Source organism: Cibotium barometz, chromosome 49, assembly GCF_041138505.1.
Source record: "Cibotium barometz isolate CiBa-2024 chromosome 49, ASM4113850v1, whole genome shotgun sequence".
Taxonomy (NCBI): Eukaryota; Viridiplantae; Streptophyta; class Polypodiopsida; order Cyatheales; family Cibotiaceae; genus Cibotium; species Cibotium barometz.
The window spans coordinates 17263313-17280400 of NC_141094.1; the positions used below are offsets into that span (position 1 = coordinate 17263313).

General features: G+C 45.4%; 1 protein-coding gene and 1 long non-coding RNA gene across 5 annotated transcripts in view; both read right to left on the minus strand.

The window, feature by feature from the left end:
* The window catches only part of TPC1 (two-pore channel 1), a 167549-nt gene that overhangs the window by 137455 nt on the left and 13006 nt on the right, over positions 1-17088 (minus strand). For all 4 annotated transcript variants that reach the window (XM_086786620.1, XM_086786624.1, XM_086786622.1 and 1 more), the window contains exons 8-10: positions 10627-10732; positions 10452-10529; positions 9673-9734 (exon numbers count right to left, since the gene is read on the minus strand). In XM_086786620.1, coding sequence (XP_086642746.1) covers positions 9673-9734; positions 10452-10529; positions 10627-10732 — 246 coding nt within the window. The remainder of the gene's footprint in view (positions 1-9672; positions 9735-10451; positions 10530-10626; positions 10733-17088) is intronic.
* LOC147610355 (uncharacterized) lies at positions 9804-10444 on the minus strand. The gene is made up of 3 exons (XR_015264103.1): positions 10143-10444; positions 9976-10056; positions 9804-9862 (listed from the first exon to the last, which is right to left on the minus strand). It is a non-coding gene; the product is annotated as an uncharacterized LOC147610355 (long non-coding RNA).

Sequence of the window (17088 nt, forward strand, 5' to 3'; positions counted from 1 at the left end):
GATCTCTTCTTTGATTGCCTCTTTGTCCACCTCAAGAGTCTCTCCTTCCTCCGGTGGACGATCACGTAAGGATGCCACTTCGCCCTTCAAAAGGTTGATTTCCTCCTGCATGGCGAGCTTTTCCTTCTCCCACTCCTCTTGCATGGTAAGCTTCTCTTCCTTCCATATTTCCGCTTCGGCCTCCAGCTTCCCCATGCACGTCAATAAGTCCTTCTTGCTGGCGGTGATGGTGCTGTCCAATGTCTTCTTCTGGTCCTTGATAAGATCCCTAAGGATATGATCAAGCTGGCTGATTTTGTCATCTACAGACCCTCCCATTGTAGAGGGAGGGAATGTTTGAAAGGAGCAGGTAAATATGTGGGAGAGAAAGAGAAGAAATGGATGAAATTCAAGTCCCCATTATGTTGCTGCCTTGGGGGCCTGAGCAAGGGTGGGTGGGGAAAGGGCGCAGGCAGACACGGGTTACACGCAGAGAGGGCGAGAGAGAGAGAGAGCTCCAGTCGGCCAGATGCTTCATGATAAAATCAAGACCCAATACTTGCTTTAATACAGTCGACTAGCTATATTTGCAGCACTTTCCCCTTTTTGCCCAAAATAGGTGAAGTTGCCCAAAAATATCAACTTTATGCTTTTCTTGGCTTGATACCCAAGTTTTCAGCCCGAAATGTCAACTTTTGTGCTTTTCCCAAGCTTATAGCCCAAGTTTGCTCTAGGCGCCTCTTTCTGTCCACAAATACATTCCCAATATAATAATATGTCGAGCCTATCTTTAATGATATTTGAACACACCGACTTATAAACATTATAAGTCACTTTGATGAATAAAATCCCCTCGTCGGCCACGATCCCCACGATCACCTCATCAACTCCAGATCCAAGACATGCTCCACCACCATAGAGCTACCTTTCCACGTGACATAGCTAAGGGAGACCTCTCGGCCATACTCATTAGTCCCCTGCTTGATATTTTGGAGAGTGGTATACCATCTACTCGGAGCTGATGATGTCACTCTCATGTTTCTATGTTCTTAGTATTCCATGATGAGTTTCCATGGACAATTTTGTATCACCCCCGTGAGATAGCTATGTTTATGTTTTCTTTCTCTTTTATTTTCCATTCCATGATGAGGGGGATACCTGTGTTCAGCACAGTAAGAAATTTTCTTGACGGTGTGCATGCCATTCTTGTGCTTAAGAGTCTGAATCTGCTCCAGTTAAGGTATAATAAGTACCCCCATTATGAAAAGACTCCAAATTTGCCTCTTCACATACCTGTATACATCTCTCTCTCTCTCTCTCTCTCTCTCTCTCTCTCTCTCTCTCTCTCTCTCTCTCTCTCTCTCTCTCTCACATGAAAAAGCTGGTGGGCTAGGCACACATGACAGAAACGATCTTCTCTCTCTCTTTCGCGACAAGTCTGGACTGCACGTGGTAAGACTTTTTCGTGTGAGAAGACTGGCGGGCTTGACCTGTGCGCGTGCTCTATGCGCACCCACCTGCACGCCTCTCTGCTGTACTCTGTGCGCAACCAGTTCTCAGTTCTGCTCGCTTTTCCCACCGACCCTTGCTCAGGTCCCCCAAGACAGCAACTATAGGGGAAAACATGTCTCAACCCCTGGAGGGGGAACAGGATGATGAGACAACCTTTCACACCCCCACGAAGGCACCAAATGCCTACCGCAGAAGACTAAGGGAAGGAATCATGTCCCCTGGCTCACGAAGGATTACGAAGATGGCCCGACGAGATGAGGCCCTTTATGAGGAGCTAGAGCTTCACATAAGGACAGAGATGAACACCATGCGACAGGAGCCTAAAAAGGAATGGACCGAGCAGATGCATGCCCTAAGGAAAGTAATATACAAAATATATGTCCAATTGAAGGGAGAAATGCAAGCCCAAGTACGGGTTAAGATGGAATTAGCCCAAGCCTTGATGCACATGGAAATGAAAAAAGAGATGCAGAAATGGAAGGATGACATGCTCCGAGAGATTGGCACAACAGTTGCACCGTACGAAGGCACTTTGAAGACATGTATGGCTAACCGCGAAAAAGACATCACAAAAATGCAAAACACTTTGGAATCATGTAAGGCAAAAGTCGTTGCAGGTGAGAAGGAAATGCATTCATGGGCTGAAATTGCTAGTGCCACAAAGAAACAAATTGAGGAAGCCAACCCATGGATAGAAGTAGTAAAAAAACAGACGGATACACCAATCAATAAAGTAGAGGTGATGAATGCTACATTGGAAGAGGAAACCAAGAGACGGGCACGTGCCTAACATGTACGTGTAGTTGGGTGGGAAGATAAGAGAAATCCCCAAGAGGATGCAAAAGCTCTTGCAACAAAAATTGGAGCCACTGATGTACCCATTACCGGAGCACCATTACCGGAGCATGGCGAGTAGGCAGAGATGAAACCAGGGCGAAGATATTGATCATCAGGTTTGGTGACTTGGAGAAGAAGAAGGCCTTCCTCTCCAAAAGGATGGCCCTTAAGGGGGAAAAGATTTATTTGGATGAGGACCTTACACCGGCACAGATAGCACACCGGAAGGAACACATGCCGCGTGTGCTTGAGGCAAGGAAAGAGGGGAAATGGGCGGTATACAGAGATGGCCGAGTCATCATTACAGAGAGGAGGCCCGCTTGACGGTGCGCGGCCTAAGAGACCTTGCGATTCACGGTGTGGAATTGCAACGGAGCCCTTAGAACAGATGCAGGATACTTTCAGACACAGTGATATTGCTATGTATACAGAAACCCATCAGTGCACAAACAAGAGGCTTCTTGACGTCCGGGGTTATAGATGGGAATCAGTTTTCTGCCCTCAGCCACGCACAATGGGAGGTACCGAAGGATCTGGAGAAGTGGCAATACTTTACAGGGAGGAGCTTCGTGACAAAATACATGTGGTACATAGAGATGCAGATGCGAGGTACATGTGGGTCCGAATATGCAGAGGGGGGCTCCGCGAGCTATATGTGGCGGTATGCTGCTTTCCCCCAGCCCACTCCAGGTTTGCACCATCAGGAGAGTCGCCCTATATACCACTATATGATGATATCATGAGGTTTGCCAGCATGGGAGAGATATTACTATTGGGAGACTTTAATGCACGTACAAGCACAGAGCAGACAGAGTTGTATGATACTCAAGAGGCTATGTACCGGGAGATCACGGCAGAGAATGTAGGGTTGCAGAGATCAGCACAGGATGAGGGGGAGATTACAGATTATGGCAGGCAGTTTCTCACACTCGGGAGTGCACATGGGTTGGTCATATACAATGGCTTATCGAGATGGCAAGGATCAGATGCTCTCACACACTGGAACTCTAAAGGGGGAGCGAGCACAGTGGACTACTTGATGGGATCTCCTTCATTGATACCTCATGTGCGGGGTTTTACGATTTCCAGTAGGCCCATGGCATAGCAGCCGATCATGCATACCGTACCACGTGCCAAGCTTATGCACAGATTGCATGACATTGAGGCACCCGAGGATATGCAGTGGGGGATATATGCTTTGTATGAGTCCAATTACTGCACCTAAGGCATGGCATACTTATGCTAGAGAGCTATATGATGCACCACGACAGCCCCCCACCCCCCCTCCACTAGGAGCTAGACCGGCTAGCAACACCTTTTTTACTATGCAGATGCTGCTAGATGCGATAGACAGGTTACAGAATGGAAAGGAACAGGATCATGATGGGCTAGTTGGAGAGCACTTCTCATATGCACGAGACACTTTGGCTCTGCTCATCGAACATGTGTTTAATCGTGCCATTTGTGAGGGTTTCCCGACAAGCTGGACAAAGCATATCATTGTACTCCTCTTTAACAGTGGGGACCCCATGGTACCAGGCAACTACAGGATGATCATGATTGGTCATTACTTGGCCAAATTATATGGCTCTATATTGGAGTCGGAGCTGAGTCGATGGGCAGAGAGGCATGGTCATCCAGCACATGGACAGGCTGGCTTCAGAAGAGGATTTACTACCTTGGATCACATACTGACACTTCGGGCACTTATTGAAGAGGGCAGGGCACAGAAGAGAAGGATATGCTGCTCCTTTGTGGACTTCCGCAAAGCCTTCGATATCGTACCACGTGCCAGACTTATGCACAGATTGCATGACATTGAGGTACCCGAGGATATGCAGTGGGGGATATATGCTTTGTATGAGTCTGTGATAGGCAAAGTCTGAGCTCCAGGCGGACTATCTGATAGGGTGACCAGCACGATAGGGGTGAATCAAGGATGCCCGCTATTGCCCACCCTCTTTGGACTGTACATTGATGCGGTCTCTGATTATGTAGACAAATTGGGAGGCCCAGGGGCATGCCTTGCAGGGGTGTTGATACCCATCTTGTTACATGCTGATGATCTTGTTCTAATCTCAGACTCTCCAGAGGGATTACAGAGACACCTGGATGCATTACAGGCTTTTTGTGCAGATAGAGATCTGACAGTGAACCTTGGGAAAACCAAGGTTATGGTGTTTAACACCACGCAGGCATGGGTGACGAGATCAGAGCCTCGGTTCATTTCCCGAGGGGAGCCGGTAGAGTACGTCAGGTCATATGTCTACTTGGGAGTTACTTTCACATGACCGCGTTTCTCCCTAAAGGAGGCAGCAGCAGCTAGATTAGCTCGAGGGCATGCAGCCTTGGGGGCACTTGAGAGGCAGTGTGCACACATACAGTTTCAGGAGCCACGCACCAAATTGTGTGGCTATTTGATACGCTTGTCACACCGACCCTCCTGTACAGAGCTCCAATTTGGGGGCCCAGTATACATCACAGATCTCAGAGAGGGATAGATGAGGGATGGAGGCAAATGGAGAGACCACTGATTATGATGATTGCACGCATGATTCAGAGCAAATCATCTACAGCGGCTATGGGAGCTCCCTCAGCAGAGGTACTCCCGATTGGCATTGACCTCATCCATACAGTTGGTAGAGGATGGAGATACTCATTGTTGGTACGCTCAGATGAGATCATGGTTTGATCTACATGGTTTGCGGATAGAGGCACTACCACCCTTTCAGTACAGTCTGGATTGTCCATTTTTGGATCTCACCCGCTTAGAGCAAAACCGCGTGATCAGGATGGATATCATCAAAGTGGACACAGAGAGGACATGGACTAGCCCCCTTGAGCCCTTAGGCACAAAAATGGCTCATTACAAGAGCCATTTTCTACCCCTCTCACCGGATGATTTTATCACCCGCCCGGCGTACATGGATGTACACCTATCACATGGGATACATTGTGCCATTGGACAGATCCGGACCTCATCACACCAGCTACGGATTGAGACAGGGCGATATGTGCATCAGATCTTGGATGACCGCATTTGTCAGCTATGCTACCAGGAGGTAGAGACAGAGGAACACTACATTTGCCGATGTACAGTCTATTATGAGATCCGAGGGAGATATCACTGCCTCTTCCGAGAGGGTTTTGGGCCGTTACGCAGAGTCATGGGTTTTGAGGATCAGAGATGCGTGGGATTGTTTCTACTTGAGCTCAGGAGACACAGAGAGACCCTCTTGGCAGACAGGAGGCCGAGCCATGATGTACCTAGACAGAGGACCCTGACACATTTCTTCGGCATCGGCACCAGCAACCCAACCCACACACCTCCTGATACCTCCTCCATTGGGCCATCAAGGCACCGACCACACTCCCAGGGAGTCACCACTGATAGAGCAGTTATCTTATGCCGTGCTCGTCGGCCACGCCCACCAGGATCCCGACCACCGCATCCTCACCATCCCCAGATCAGAGCCATTATCGCTCAGCATCGCTATAAAAAAGAGATAGAGAAATGGAAGGATGACATGCTCCGGGAGATTCGCACAATAGTTGCATCGTACGAAGGCACTTTGAAGACATGTATGGCTGACCACGAAAAAGACATCACAAAAATGCAAAACACTTTGGAATCATGTAAGGCAAAAGTGGCTGCAAGTGAGAAGGAAATGCATTCATGGGCTGAAATCGCCAATGCCACAAAGAAACAAATTGAGGAACCCATGGATTGAAGTAGTAAAAAAGCAGAAGGATACACCAGTCAATAGAGTAGAGGTGATGAATGCTACATTGGAAGAGGAAGCCAAGAGACGGGCACGTGCCTTACATGTACGCGTAGTTGGGTGGGAAGATAAGGGAAATCCCCAGGAGGATGCAAAAGCTCTTGCACTAAAAACTGGAGCCGCTGATGTACCCATTGCTAGAGCATGGCGAGTACGCAGAGATGAAACCAGGGCGAAGAAATTGATCATCAGCTTTGGTGACTTGGAGAAGAAGAAGGCCTTCCTCTCCAAAAGGATGGCCCTTAAGGGGGAAAACATTTATTTGGATGAGGACCTTACACCGGCAACAGATAGCACACCGGAAGGCACACATGTCACATGTGCTTGAGGCAAGGAAAGAGGGGAAATGGGCGATATACAGAGATGGCCGAGTCATCATTACGGAGAGGAGGCCCACTTGACGGTGCGTGGCCTATTAGACCTTGCGATTCACGGTGTGAAATTTCAATGGAGCCCTTAGAACAGATGCAGGATACTTTGAGGATACTTTCAGACACAGTGATATTGCTATGTATACGGAGACCCATCAGTGCACAAACAAGAGGCTTCCTGACGTGCGGGGTTATAGATGCGAATCATTGTTCTGCCCTCAGCCACGCACAGTGGGCGGTACCAGAGGATCTAGAGGAGTGGCAATACTCTTCAGGGAGAAGCTTTGTGACAAAATACATGTGGTACATAGAGATGTAGATGCGAGGTACATGTGGGTCAGAATATGCAAAGAGGGGCTCCGCGAGCTATATGTGGCGGTATGCTGCTTTCCCCCAGCCCACTCCAGGTTTGCACCATCAGGAGAGTCGCCCTATACGCCACTATATGACGATATCATGAGGCTTACCAGCATGGGAGACATCTTACTATTGGGAGACTTTAATGCACGTACAGGCACAGAGCAGACAGAGCTGCACGTACAGGCACAGAGCAGACAAAGCTGTATGATACTCAAGAGGCTATGTACCGGGAGATCACGGCAGAGAATGTAGGGTCGCAGAGATCAGCATAGGATGAGCGGGAGATTACAGATTATGGCAGGCATTTTCTCACACTCGGGAGTGCACATGGGTTGGTCATATACAATGGCCTATCCAGATGGCAAGGATCAGATGCTCTCACACTGGAACTCTAAAGGGGGAGCGAGCGCAGTGGACTACTTGATGGGATCTCCTTCATACATACCTGATGTGCGGGGTTTCACAATTTCCAGTCGGCCCATTGGCATAGCAGCCGATCATGCATACCTGAGTTTCACACTAGTAGGTAGATCCTCGAGAGATTAACCAGCCACTCATCTACCTAAGTACCCGAGATATCAGTTTACACGTGAGACAGTTGGGGTTTACCGAGATGCAATATCTGATAGCTTGTTTGCTTTAGACCTGCATAGCCCTCTGGACGTGATCACGAGAGGATTGGCAGGTGTACTACATGCATCCGCCTCGTATGTGTTTCCCTGCACTATGATCCCTTCCCCACCCCACCCCCCCCCCCCCCCCCCCGCAGCACTTCCCCACAGAACAGTTGGTATGATGATGAGTGTCGTGAGACACAAGCACAGCTACAATGTGAGATTGCCATTGGGACTCACACGCGCATAGACAGGCCAGGATGATCTTTCTGCGCCTTGTGGGAGGAAGAAACGAGCCTACCTGGCTAAGCTAGAGGAGGAGATCTACCAACTCTTCCTGGGGAAGGACAGCAAGAGGGCATGGAAGATGTTTCAGGAGAGACAGCCTTGTACTCCGATTACTGCACCTGAGGCATGGCATACTTATGCTAGACAGCTATATGATGCACCAGGACAGCCCCCCACCCCGCCGCATTGGGAGCTAAACCGGCTGGAAGCACCTTCTTTACTATGCGGATGGTGCTAGATGCGATAGACAGGTTACAGAATGGAAAAGCACAGGATCATGATGGGATAGTTGGAGAGCACTTCTCATATGCGCACGACACTTTGGCTCCGCTCATCGTACATGTGTTTAATCGTGCCATTTGTAAGGGTTTCCCGGCGGCAAGCTGGACAGAGTATATCATTGTACCACTCTTTAAGAGTGCATGATTGGTCATTACTTGGCCAAACTATATGGCTCTATATTGGAGTCGGAGCTGAGCCGCTAGGCAGAGAGAGGCATAGTCATTGAGCACATGGATAGGCCGGCTTCAAGAGAGCATTTACTACCTTGGATCACACACTGACACTTCGGGCACTTATTGAAGAGGGCAGGGCACAGAAGAGAAGGATATACAACTCCTTTGTGGACTTCTGCAAAGCCTTCGATACCATACCACGTGCCAGGCTTATACACAAATTGCATGACATTGAGGTACCCGAGGATATGGAGTGGGGGATATATGCTTTGCATGACTCTGTGATAGGCAGAGTCCGAGCTCCAGGCAGACTATCCAATATGGTGACCAGCACGATAGGGGTGAAGCAAGGATGCCCGCTATCGCCCACCCTCTTTGGATTGTACATTGATGTGGTCTCCGATTATGTAGACAGATTGGGAGGCCCAAGGGCATGCCTGGCAAGGGTGCTGATACCCATCATGTTATATGCTGATGATATTGTTCTAATCTCAAACTCTCTGGAGGGATTACAGAGACACCTGGATGCATTACAGGCTTTTTGTGCAGATAGAGATCTGATAGTGAACCTTGGGAAAACCAAGGTTACGGTGTTTAACACCACACAGACATGGCATATGAGATCACAGCCTCAGTTCACTTTCCGAGGGGATCCGGTTGAGTACGTCAGGTCATATGTCTATTTGGGAGTTACTTTCACAGGACCGCATTTCTCCCTGAAGGAGGCAGCAGCAGCTAGATTAGCTTGAGGACATGCAGCCTTGGGGGCACTTGAAAGGCAGTGTGCACACATACAGCTTCAGGAGCCACGCACCAGATTGTGGCTATTTTATACGCTTGTCACACCGACCCTCCTGTACAGAGCTCCAATTTGGGGGCCCAGCATACATCACAAATCTCAAAGAGGGACGGATGAGGGATGGAGGAAAATGGAGAGACCACTGATTATGATAATTGCCCGCATGATTCGGAGCAAATCATCAGTACCACATGAGATTGTTCGAGCTGAGCTGGGTGCCACACCAGTAGTGACCGAGGCCCTATTCCACGCAGTTACCTTTTTACAACGGCTATGGGAGATCCCTCAGCGGAGGTACTCCCGATTGGCATTAACCTCATCCGTACAGTTGGCAGAGGATGGAGATACTCATTGCTGGTACGCTCAGATGAGATCATGGTTTGACCTACATGGTTTGGTTCGCTCTGCCACCACTAATTTAATTTCAAGGGATTTTCCTTACTCCTTGGTTGGATGCTGACTTTTGTATAATTTGTTATGCTTAATAAAAAACTCATTTACGAGAACGCAGAGATCTTCATGGCTGGTGCAAATCTATATGCACAGAATGCTTACAGCCCAAATGAGACCAATGTGCCCAATTTCTAGTGCTTATTCCAAGGGGAGTCACAAATAATCTTATAAACACAAAATGTGATTTGTTAAAGGAGAATCCCAATGGACATTTGAGTATACCTGTACGTATTCAATGCTTTGAACAACAAAATACATTGTCCCATATCCAAATACCCACGCCTCTGCAAGAAACACACTAGTATATAAAATTAATTTCTCTTCAATAGATTGTCAAGTTTGAACTCCAAACCTCTTGGGTAGGGTGGATCGAGTTGAGCTTAACCACTTGGGGAAGAGCCCCATCATTGACCTATATTGTGCATGTAGAACTTGAGTAGCTGCTAAATGAATATCCAAGCCTATTACTAGGTTCCACCAAGATGAGTTATAATCTAGCTATGTCTATAGAAGATCCAATCATACTTCAAGTCCATAGAAGATCCGATCATACTTCAAGTCCAGTTACTTTGATGGTGTTTGTTTGTTTGAGTATTATTCAAAAGCCTGGAGCATAAAAACAACCCCTTTTATACTTCCTAGGATTCTGTAGGTGGTTGTGTGTGAATTAGAATCAAGAAAATTCACCTTACCCAAAATTATATCAGAAGGTAGTCACACGTGCCCAGGATTTCAAATTGGTCTAGTTGAAAGACCTCTTTATGATGAGAAGCCAGCTTCAACAGCTGGCAAACCCGGAGATCACGCCTCCCCCAGTTGCAGTCACTCCGAGAGCAGGCAGCCATGGAGGGAGCAATGATCCGATTGTGCATAAATGATGTCGGCAGACTACTGCGCCAATGGTTAGATCAAGACCCACCCTACCCAGGAGGTCATGGGGTCAAACCCAGATACCTCCCTTTTATTTGAAAAATACATCTCCCTGAGTAGCTTGAAATCACCTCAACATCAAGAAGATTGAAGGCTGCCTGAAGGATTCTTTTGCGTTTCAATCTCCTCTCTCTTATAAGAATGACAAGCTGCAAAGAGACGTATGTAATGAAAAACATAAACATGAAGCTACAAAACCTATTGAAACAAAAGGATGCTGAAGGAGGCCACGCATATGCATCTCACCTGCTCTTTGAAGCTGTCATACACGACCGCAAGTATAAGGTTTGTGATGAAGTACACACCAAACAGAATGTACAAGATGAAAAACAAACATGAAGATCGAAAGGCCCTGTACACAACAGTTTGAGTTTTAGACAGAAACTGGCTACCCCCTCAACACAGCATAAAAAATCACAGGTTTGACCAGGTGTCTATCGCACAGCACATCCCAAAAAAAGGCATAAGTTCAAACCCCAGCATATATATACTAAATGACTCTCAACAAAAATTTTAAAATATATCTTTTCATTCAACAACAAAACTGCAACTGCAGAATTTACCTACTTAACCTTTTAAAATGCACTCCACAGTTACAAAACCCGGACTTGAAGGGCCCGTAATTCAAGTTGTGAGCATTGGTCTTTAATCTTAAGGTGATTTGGAAATAGGCTGCTTGCAATCACACATGCGCCTATGTGTATCATGTATAGAAGGTGTTGAAACTGTAAATTCAACTGATGGCCACATGCCCAAATTCAAACAGTTTGTGTATCAAAAGTATGGGATTGGATTTGCAAGAAGATTAAGGATTATCAATTCATGTGCAGCCATGAGTAATTAGATAAATCAGGTTTTAATTAATTGGGAATTGATTTGGTCTTGATTGGCAATATTACCTGTACATTTTTGCAAGTAATTGGGTTATCTGGGCAATGATTTAAATGGAATTGTCGGATTAAGGGGCAATGGAGATGTGGAAAAGAAAATTCCAGCCACTAATTAACCTCTAATCAATGTTAATTAACGGGTTGATTATGTATGAATTCATGTGGAGAAGATGGAGAATCCCAAAGTGGATACTGCAGTAAAGTCCAGTAAAAATCAGACATGCTACAAGGCCAAGTAAAGTTCAAATGATCTGCAGCATGTTGAAGTACCATTACATAAGGTACATCGGCAATACTTGCACTTTGTACAGCTTTGGCACTAGCGGATCCTAAAAACGTTCCCCACATTGAAAAGGTTTAGATGGCATATCATCCAGGGGCCTTCAGTAACAGAATACTCCTTTTCCCTCCAAACTAACTTAGCAGATCCTAGGTCATACAAAAATGTGTAAATCCTCACCACTAAAGAGTTCCAAGAGCAGCAAGTGTGCCCATGTCCATGGGGTTTTCTATGAGAAGATGCGTACAAAGGTTAGAACAGTTCCAGGAGATAAGAGTACTCACTGCAACCTTATTAATACACCATGCACAAAATGCTAGCTAGAGATGAAGCACAGAAGCTTTCTCCAAATTATTCTACCATAGCTGCCCCCAGTCACTTACAACTAAGGTAGCTTCATGGGATTCAGATGAAATCAAGGTCATGTACCTAAGAGCCATGTCTACCCATACATGTTAACCACTTGTTTTTGCATCAAATGCTTTGCAAGAAATATCCAGATTGGATTCAACTCCCTCCAAGGCCTCTAGACATATATAGATTCACCTAATGCATATCTACAATCCATAAGATCATCCTCACCTCAGATGTGAGGACTAAAAACAACTGCTACCTCCATTTGAATGCACAACATATATCTTGATATTACAGAAATGAACAAAAGAAAGCAGGGAAATAAGACAGACAAAACACATAGCCGATCCTTTCACTACTAACTTTAAGTATTATTAAGGTTAATTTATGTTTGAAAAGGTAAATATGAACACACACACACACAAACACACACTTTTTGTGTAAAAACATTGTCTATATTAATGTGCAGAGTGAAGCCCTGAAAGAGAATCTTCACTATGATATACATCTAAAAACAGTGAAAAAACAAATCAAACTGAGCTTGATCAATCTGTTGTCAACTGATAGCTGTCATGCCAAGATTGTCATAAAGATTGACAGACGTAGAAATACTTATCAATCTTTGACGAATGGAAAACCATTTGATTTCGGGCAACCCATATAGTCCATAGTGCCAAAAATCGTAGCCAGGCAATAAAGAGAGTAGACTTATCCATTCAGTGTGCATATTTTCCAAACATCCAAAAGTTCCTTAAAAAAGTTATCCTAGGAAATCTTACCACAAGTAAACCAGAAAGTCTTCGCAAAAAAGATTTACTGTCTGGACAGTACCAAAATAAATGCGGCACTGTTTCTTTCTGATGCCGACAAGTAGGGCATTTAGCAGACGCAATATGCCTGTTTTCCAAATTCTCTAACAGGGAATACTCCAGCAACACATCTTCACATGAAAACTTTTTGCTTCAAAGCTAAATTGCTGTCCCAGATCTTATGCAATTTTTTGCTTCCACCATTTTGCGGTTTGATGGATTCCCCAAAGATGATTAGCATAATCAGAAAACCATGGGTCTAGGAGAATCAATCAATACAATCTAGAGGCACAGTGAGCTGTGATAAAAGGACTTTAGGGAATGGTCCATGTTCCATTCGTTGCAAAGTCCAATCTTCAAGCCACCCTTCAATAGGGTCATCCAATAACTCACCAAATGGCTGTAGCTACTCTCTAATTAGTGTCCAAGTTGGTCTGGAATGCATGCCCAAATGCCATACATTGTTGTGCTTCTGGAAAAGACATTACTCTTCCTTCATTGGTGATGACATCTTGACACAAGTAGATCCCCTTTGTGGATAGGAAGTATGCTTTTCTTGGAGAGCGCATAGCAAGTGGACAATCAAATGCTCGACTCCAATGTAGACTTTCTTGTCGTAGAGAATTTTCCTATCTCGGGGCTGGGGGGGGGGGGGGGGGGCGCGCGGGCAGGAGTGGTCTGCCCGACCAATGAAGATATTGAATTGATTGCACAATTCTGAGGCGAACATGCAAAGGCCACACTTTTTTTAGTGAAACCATTGCTTCATTAATAAAAGTAATGTACATTCAAGCTATCCCAGAGTGGGACTACTAGTCAGATCAAAAATAGTGGGAAAACACTTCGAGCTATGTTAAAGAGAGCTCTCCAAGATCAAGAGAATCTCTGAGCGACTAGTAAATTGATCTATGGAAGAAGGAAAAAGAGTCGACATAAGCAACAAAAACAACAGCCAATTCCGACATGGTAGATAGTCCAAAGTACCCAGAATCTTGTCCAATCCAGAAAGAGTGCATAAGCTCGCCATGGTGGAGAGAGTCGACCAAAAAAGCCAAAACTGCCTCCCAAAACGTCTGCTTGGAAATCGTCCTCGTAGGTGTCCTGACAATCTGTCCAAGAGGGCTCAAGAGTGAGAGCAGTACCACAGAAGATGGGGAACTATCTCACGTGGGTGAGAGCTGAGGCTAAAGCAATGTGTCTACATGCCAAAAGAATCCCCACCGGAAAAACACACATAATACATCTCCATAGAAACAATCGCTACTTCAAGGGAAATTTTCTCTTCCATGTCGGTCCCAATGCCGCTTTCCACCAAGGCGAGGATTTAGACATCCTCCATAGATGATTCGCGCACACTTTTTTTTAAAGTGAAACCACTGTCTCATTAGAAGATTCAATGCACATTCATAGTTAGAGTGGGGCAGCTACTACTTAGTTCAGAAACAATGAGAAAACACTTCTAGTTACTGGAAGGAAAGGTCTCCGAGTTCATGAGAATCTGGGAGGGATTGTAAAAGGCTCTCCATAAGTAAGCAAAGAGCTGAAACGAATCTCCAGAGAGAAGTTCCAAGCATGGTAGATAGTCACAATGCCCAGAATCTAGTCCAGTCAAGGAAGATTGTATAAGCTGATAGTGGAGAAGAAAGACAACCAAAAAAGCCAAAACATTCGCCCAAAACACCTCCCAGGAAAACAAGCTTGGAGGTGTCCAGACAAATCATCAAGAAAACCCTGAGAGTGCAAGCAATGCCAAAGAAGGTGAGGCACTGTCTCTCTAGGATGGAAGCACCGCCTAAAGATGCAATCGCAATATGCCTCCGTGCCAAAAAGAGTTCCTACTCAGACTACCCCAACCATACATCTCCATAGAAATAGTCGTTGCTTGAGGAACAATCCGCTCTTCCAAATTCTTTTCAATGCAACTTTCCACCAAGCAAGAGATCTTGACATACGCTAAAGGCAATTTGCATGGTCTTCAATCCATGGGGGGGTAAGAGCAACCTCTAAGCCTTGGCCACAGACAATTGGTAAAAAGACACAAGAGTATATCTTGGAAAGTGCCTATCAAAACCCCAATCTCGGAGTGTCCATGCCTCCTCAAGCATTGGGACTAGCCAAATAGATTGCATCATTTCCAAAATGACTCTCCAAATTAACCCGTGATACATTCCCAAATTACATTGCCTGATGGCTTGTGGAAAAGTGAAAACATAACCATTTTCATCCATGATGTCACATATGTGATGAGTCCCCAATGTAGACAAATTGTAGACCTTTCTTGAAGCAAGTGGTTGATCAAATAATTGCTCCAATGGATACTCTATAGCAACATTGAGTTACCCTGACTCGGAGGCCTACTGGACCATTGTGGATGACATAGGATAGCTTGCCAATCTTGAATAAGAGCAATCACATATGGAGAGCCCATAATATGGCCAGTGAAATGCCCAAAGACTATATCATCATAATTGATAATCAAATTCCCATATGCATCTGTAACATGCACATAGCTCCCAAGAAACATGCCCATGGCTTCACTTGTTGTATAAAATCACATAAAAGAGTGGCCTTCCTTGCTAGTCTATGATAATAAATATTAAGGATATTGAGCCCACCATGCATTTTAGGCGAACATACTAGCTCTTGCTTCAACAAACGTAGCTTTTTTCTATCCATTGTAGTTTTCCATACGCATTCCATTGCTTTAGACATGAATTGTCAATTTGTCTATGCGACCAAGGTAGTAGCGGAAGATAAAACTGCACATATGCCATTATAATTGAATGCATTATCCGTAAAATCGCACATGTAGAGGCCACGCAGATAATTTCCAATATTCAATTTTACAGTGCAATATGCCCATCATCCATTGAGTCTCATCCTTCAAGAACAACTCCCAACCAATGGGGTAACGCAAATGCCTAACTATCTCATTGGGTGGCAAAATCTGACCTGGCCATAAAATCTGATCCCATACATAATTTTCCAAAGGGAGCAACTAGGATTTTTCAAAATTCACATGCAATCCTGCAACCAAACGATAAAGAGACAGTGCTTTCATGAGAGACTTACATCAGCATCCGTATTCTTGGAAAAAAATAAAGAGTTGTCAACACATGCTTGCACCACAAACTTTGCACCATTTACCATGGAGAGACCATGAAGCTACCCATCTTGTGTCAATTAGTCCATGGAGAGAGGCATTGGACGAGTCACGAGATGGCATACAGTAGCGCACTAAGTGTTGTCACATGCACCAGGCACTGTAGTGCATGGTGACAAGATGGCTCATCATCAATGCAACATTGTACAACAATAGAACCCTTTAGGATTTGATATTTTTTGTACGCCGTGACCCCATTGTAATCCTCAGTCCAGGATATGTCAGGCACGAGCTACGTAGGTCGTTCCTCAACCTTAGAGAGTGAGTCAGTCAGTCAAGTCCCTTAACCCACTTGGAGAGAATCATTCATGCATATAGAGTCAGTAGAAGCCTTAGGGTTTGCATCAGATCATGGTTGCATATTGCATATCATTCATCCCATATGCACATAGACTACCTAGACCATTGCAAAAGCCTTGGAATATCATCCAATATTTTTACCATATTTTATAGCATTTTTTCAACATTATGGTGGGAAGAAAACGCAGACCAACGAGACTATGAGAAAGCCCAACGCAGGCTTGAACAAGACCGGCGTCAAGCTAAACTCGCTGCTCGGGAGCATCAACGAGAGCTCGATCAAGAGCGCATGTTACTCGAACACCAACGAGAAAAGGAGGCCTTGCATTGAAATATCAGCACCCCTCTTCAGTTTCCCCACCCATAGGTGCCACCAGCAAGAATCCCGCAACATCAACAACCGTCATCCGAACTCAACCGAATTTTAGTAAGTGTCATCATTTAGCTGTCAATCAATTTATTCATCAGTTTAATGCTTATTTTCCATTGGCAAAGCTAATGGATCCTCAAGACAAAGTCCACAGAGCGGCTCCCCACCTCATGGGTGAAGCAATCACTTGACGGCAGCATTGGTCTAGTATCCATACAGATGACATCACAGGTGTCACAGCTTTTCGCTGGGATACCTTTGTCCATGACCTTAAAACCAGATTCCTCCCTCCCCAGTATTTGACCAACCTGGCAGATGAGTTCTATGGACTCAGACAGAACGGGTCACCCGTGCTTCAGTTTTCCAATAAGGTTATAACTTTAGCACAACAGGTAGGGTTGTCTGCGCATGCCAAGATGGATCAATTCATTCATGGATTAGATCCTAACATCCAATTCACGGTTCCTAACTTTGAACCCAGCACATATGACCGGGCTTTGACTCTGGCTCAAAATAAAGAAATGAAGATGAACAGAGGCAAG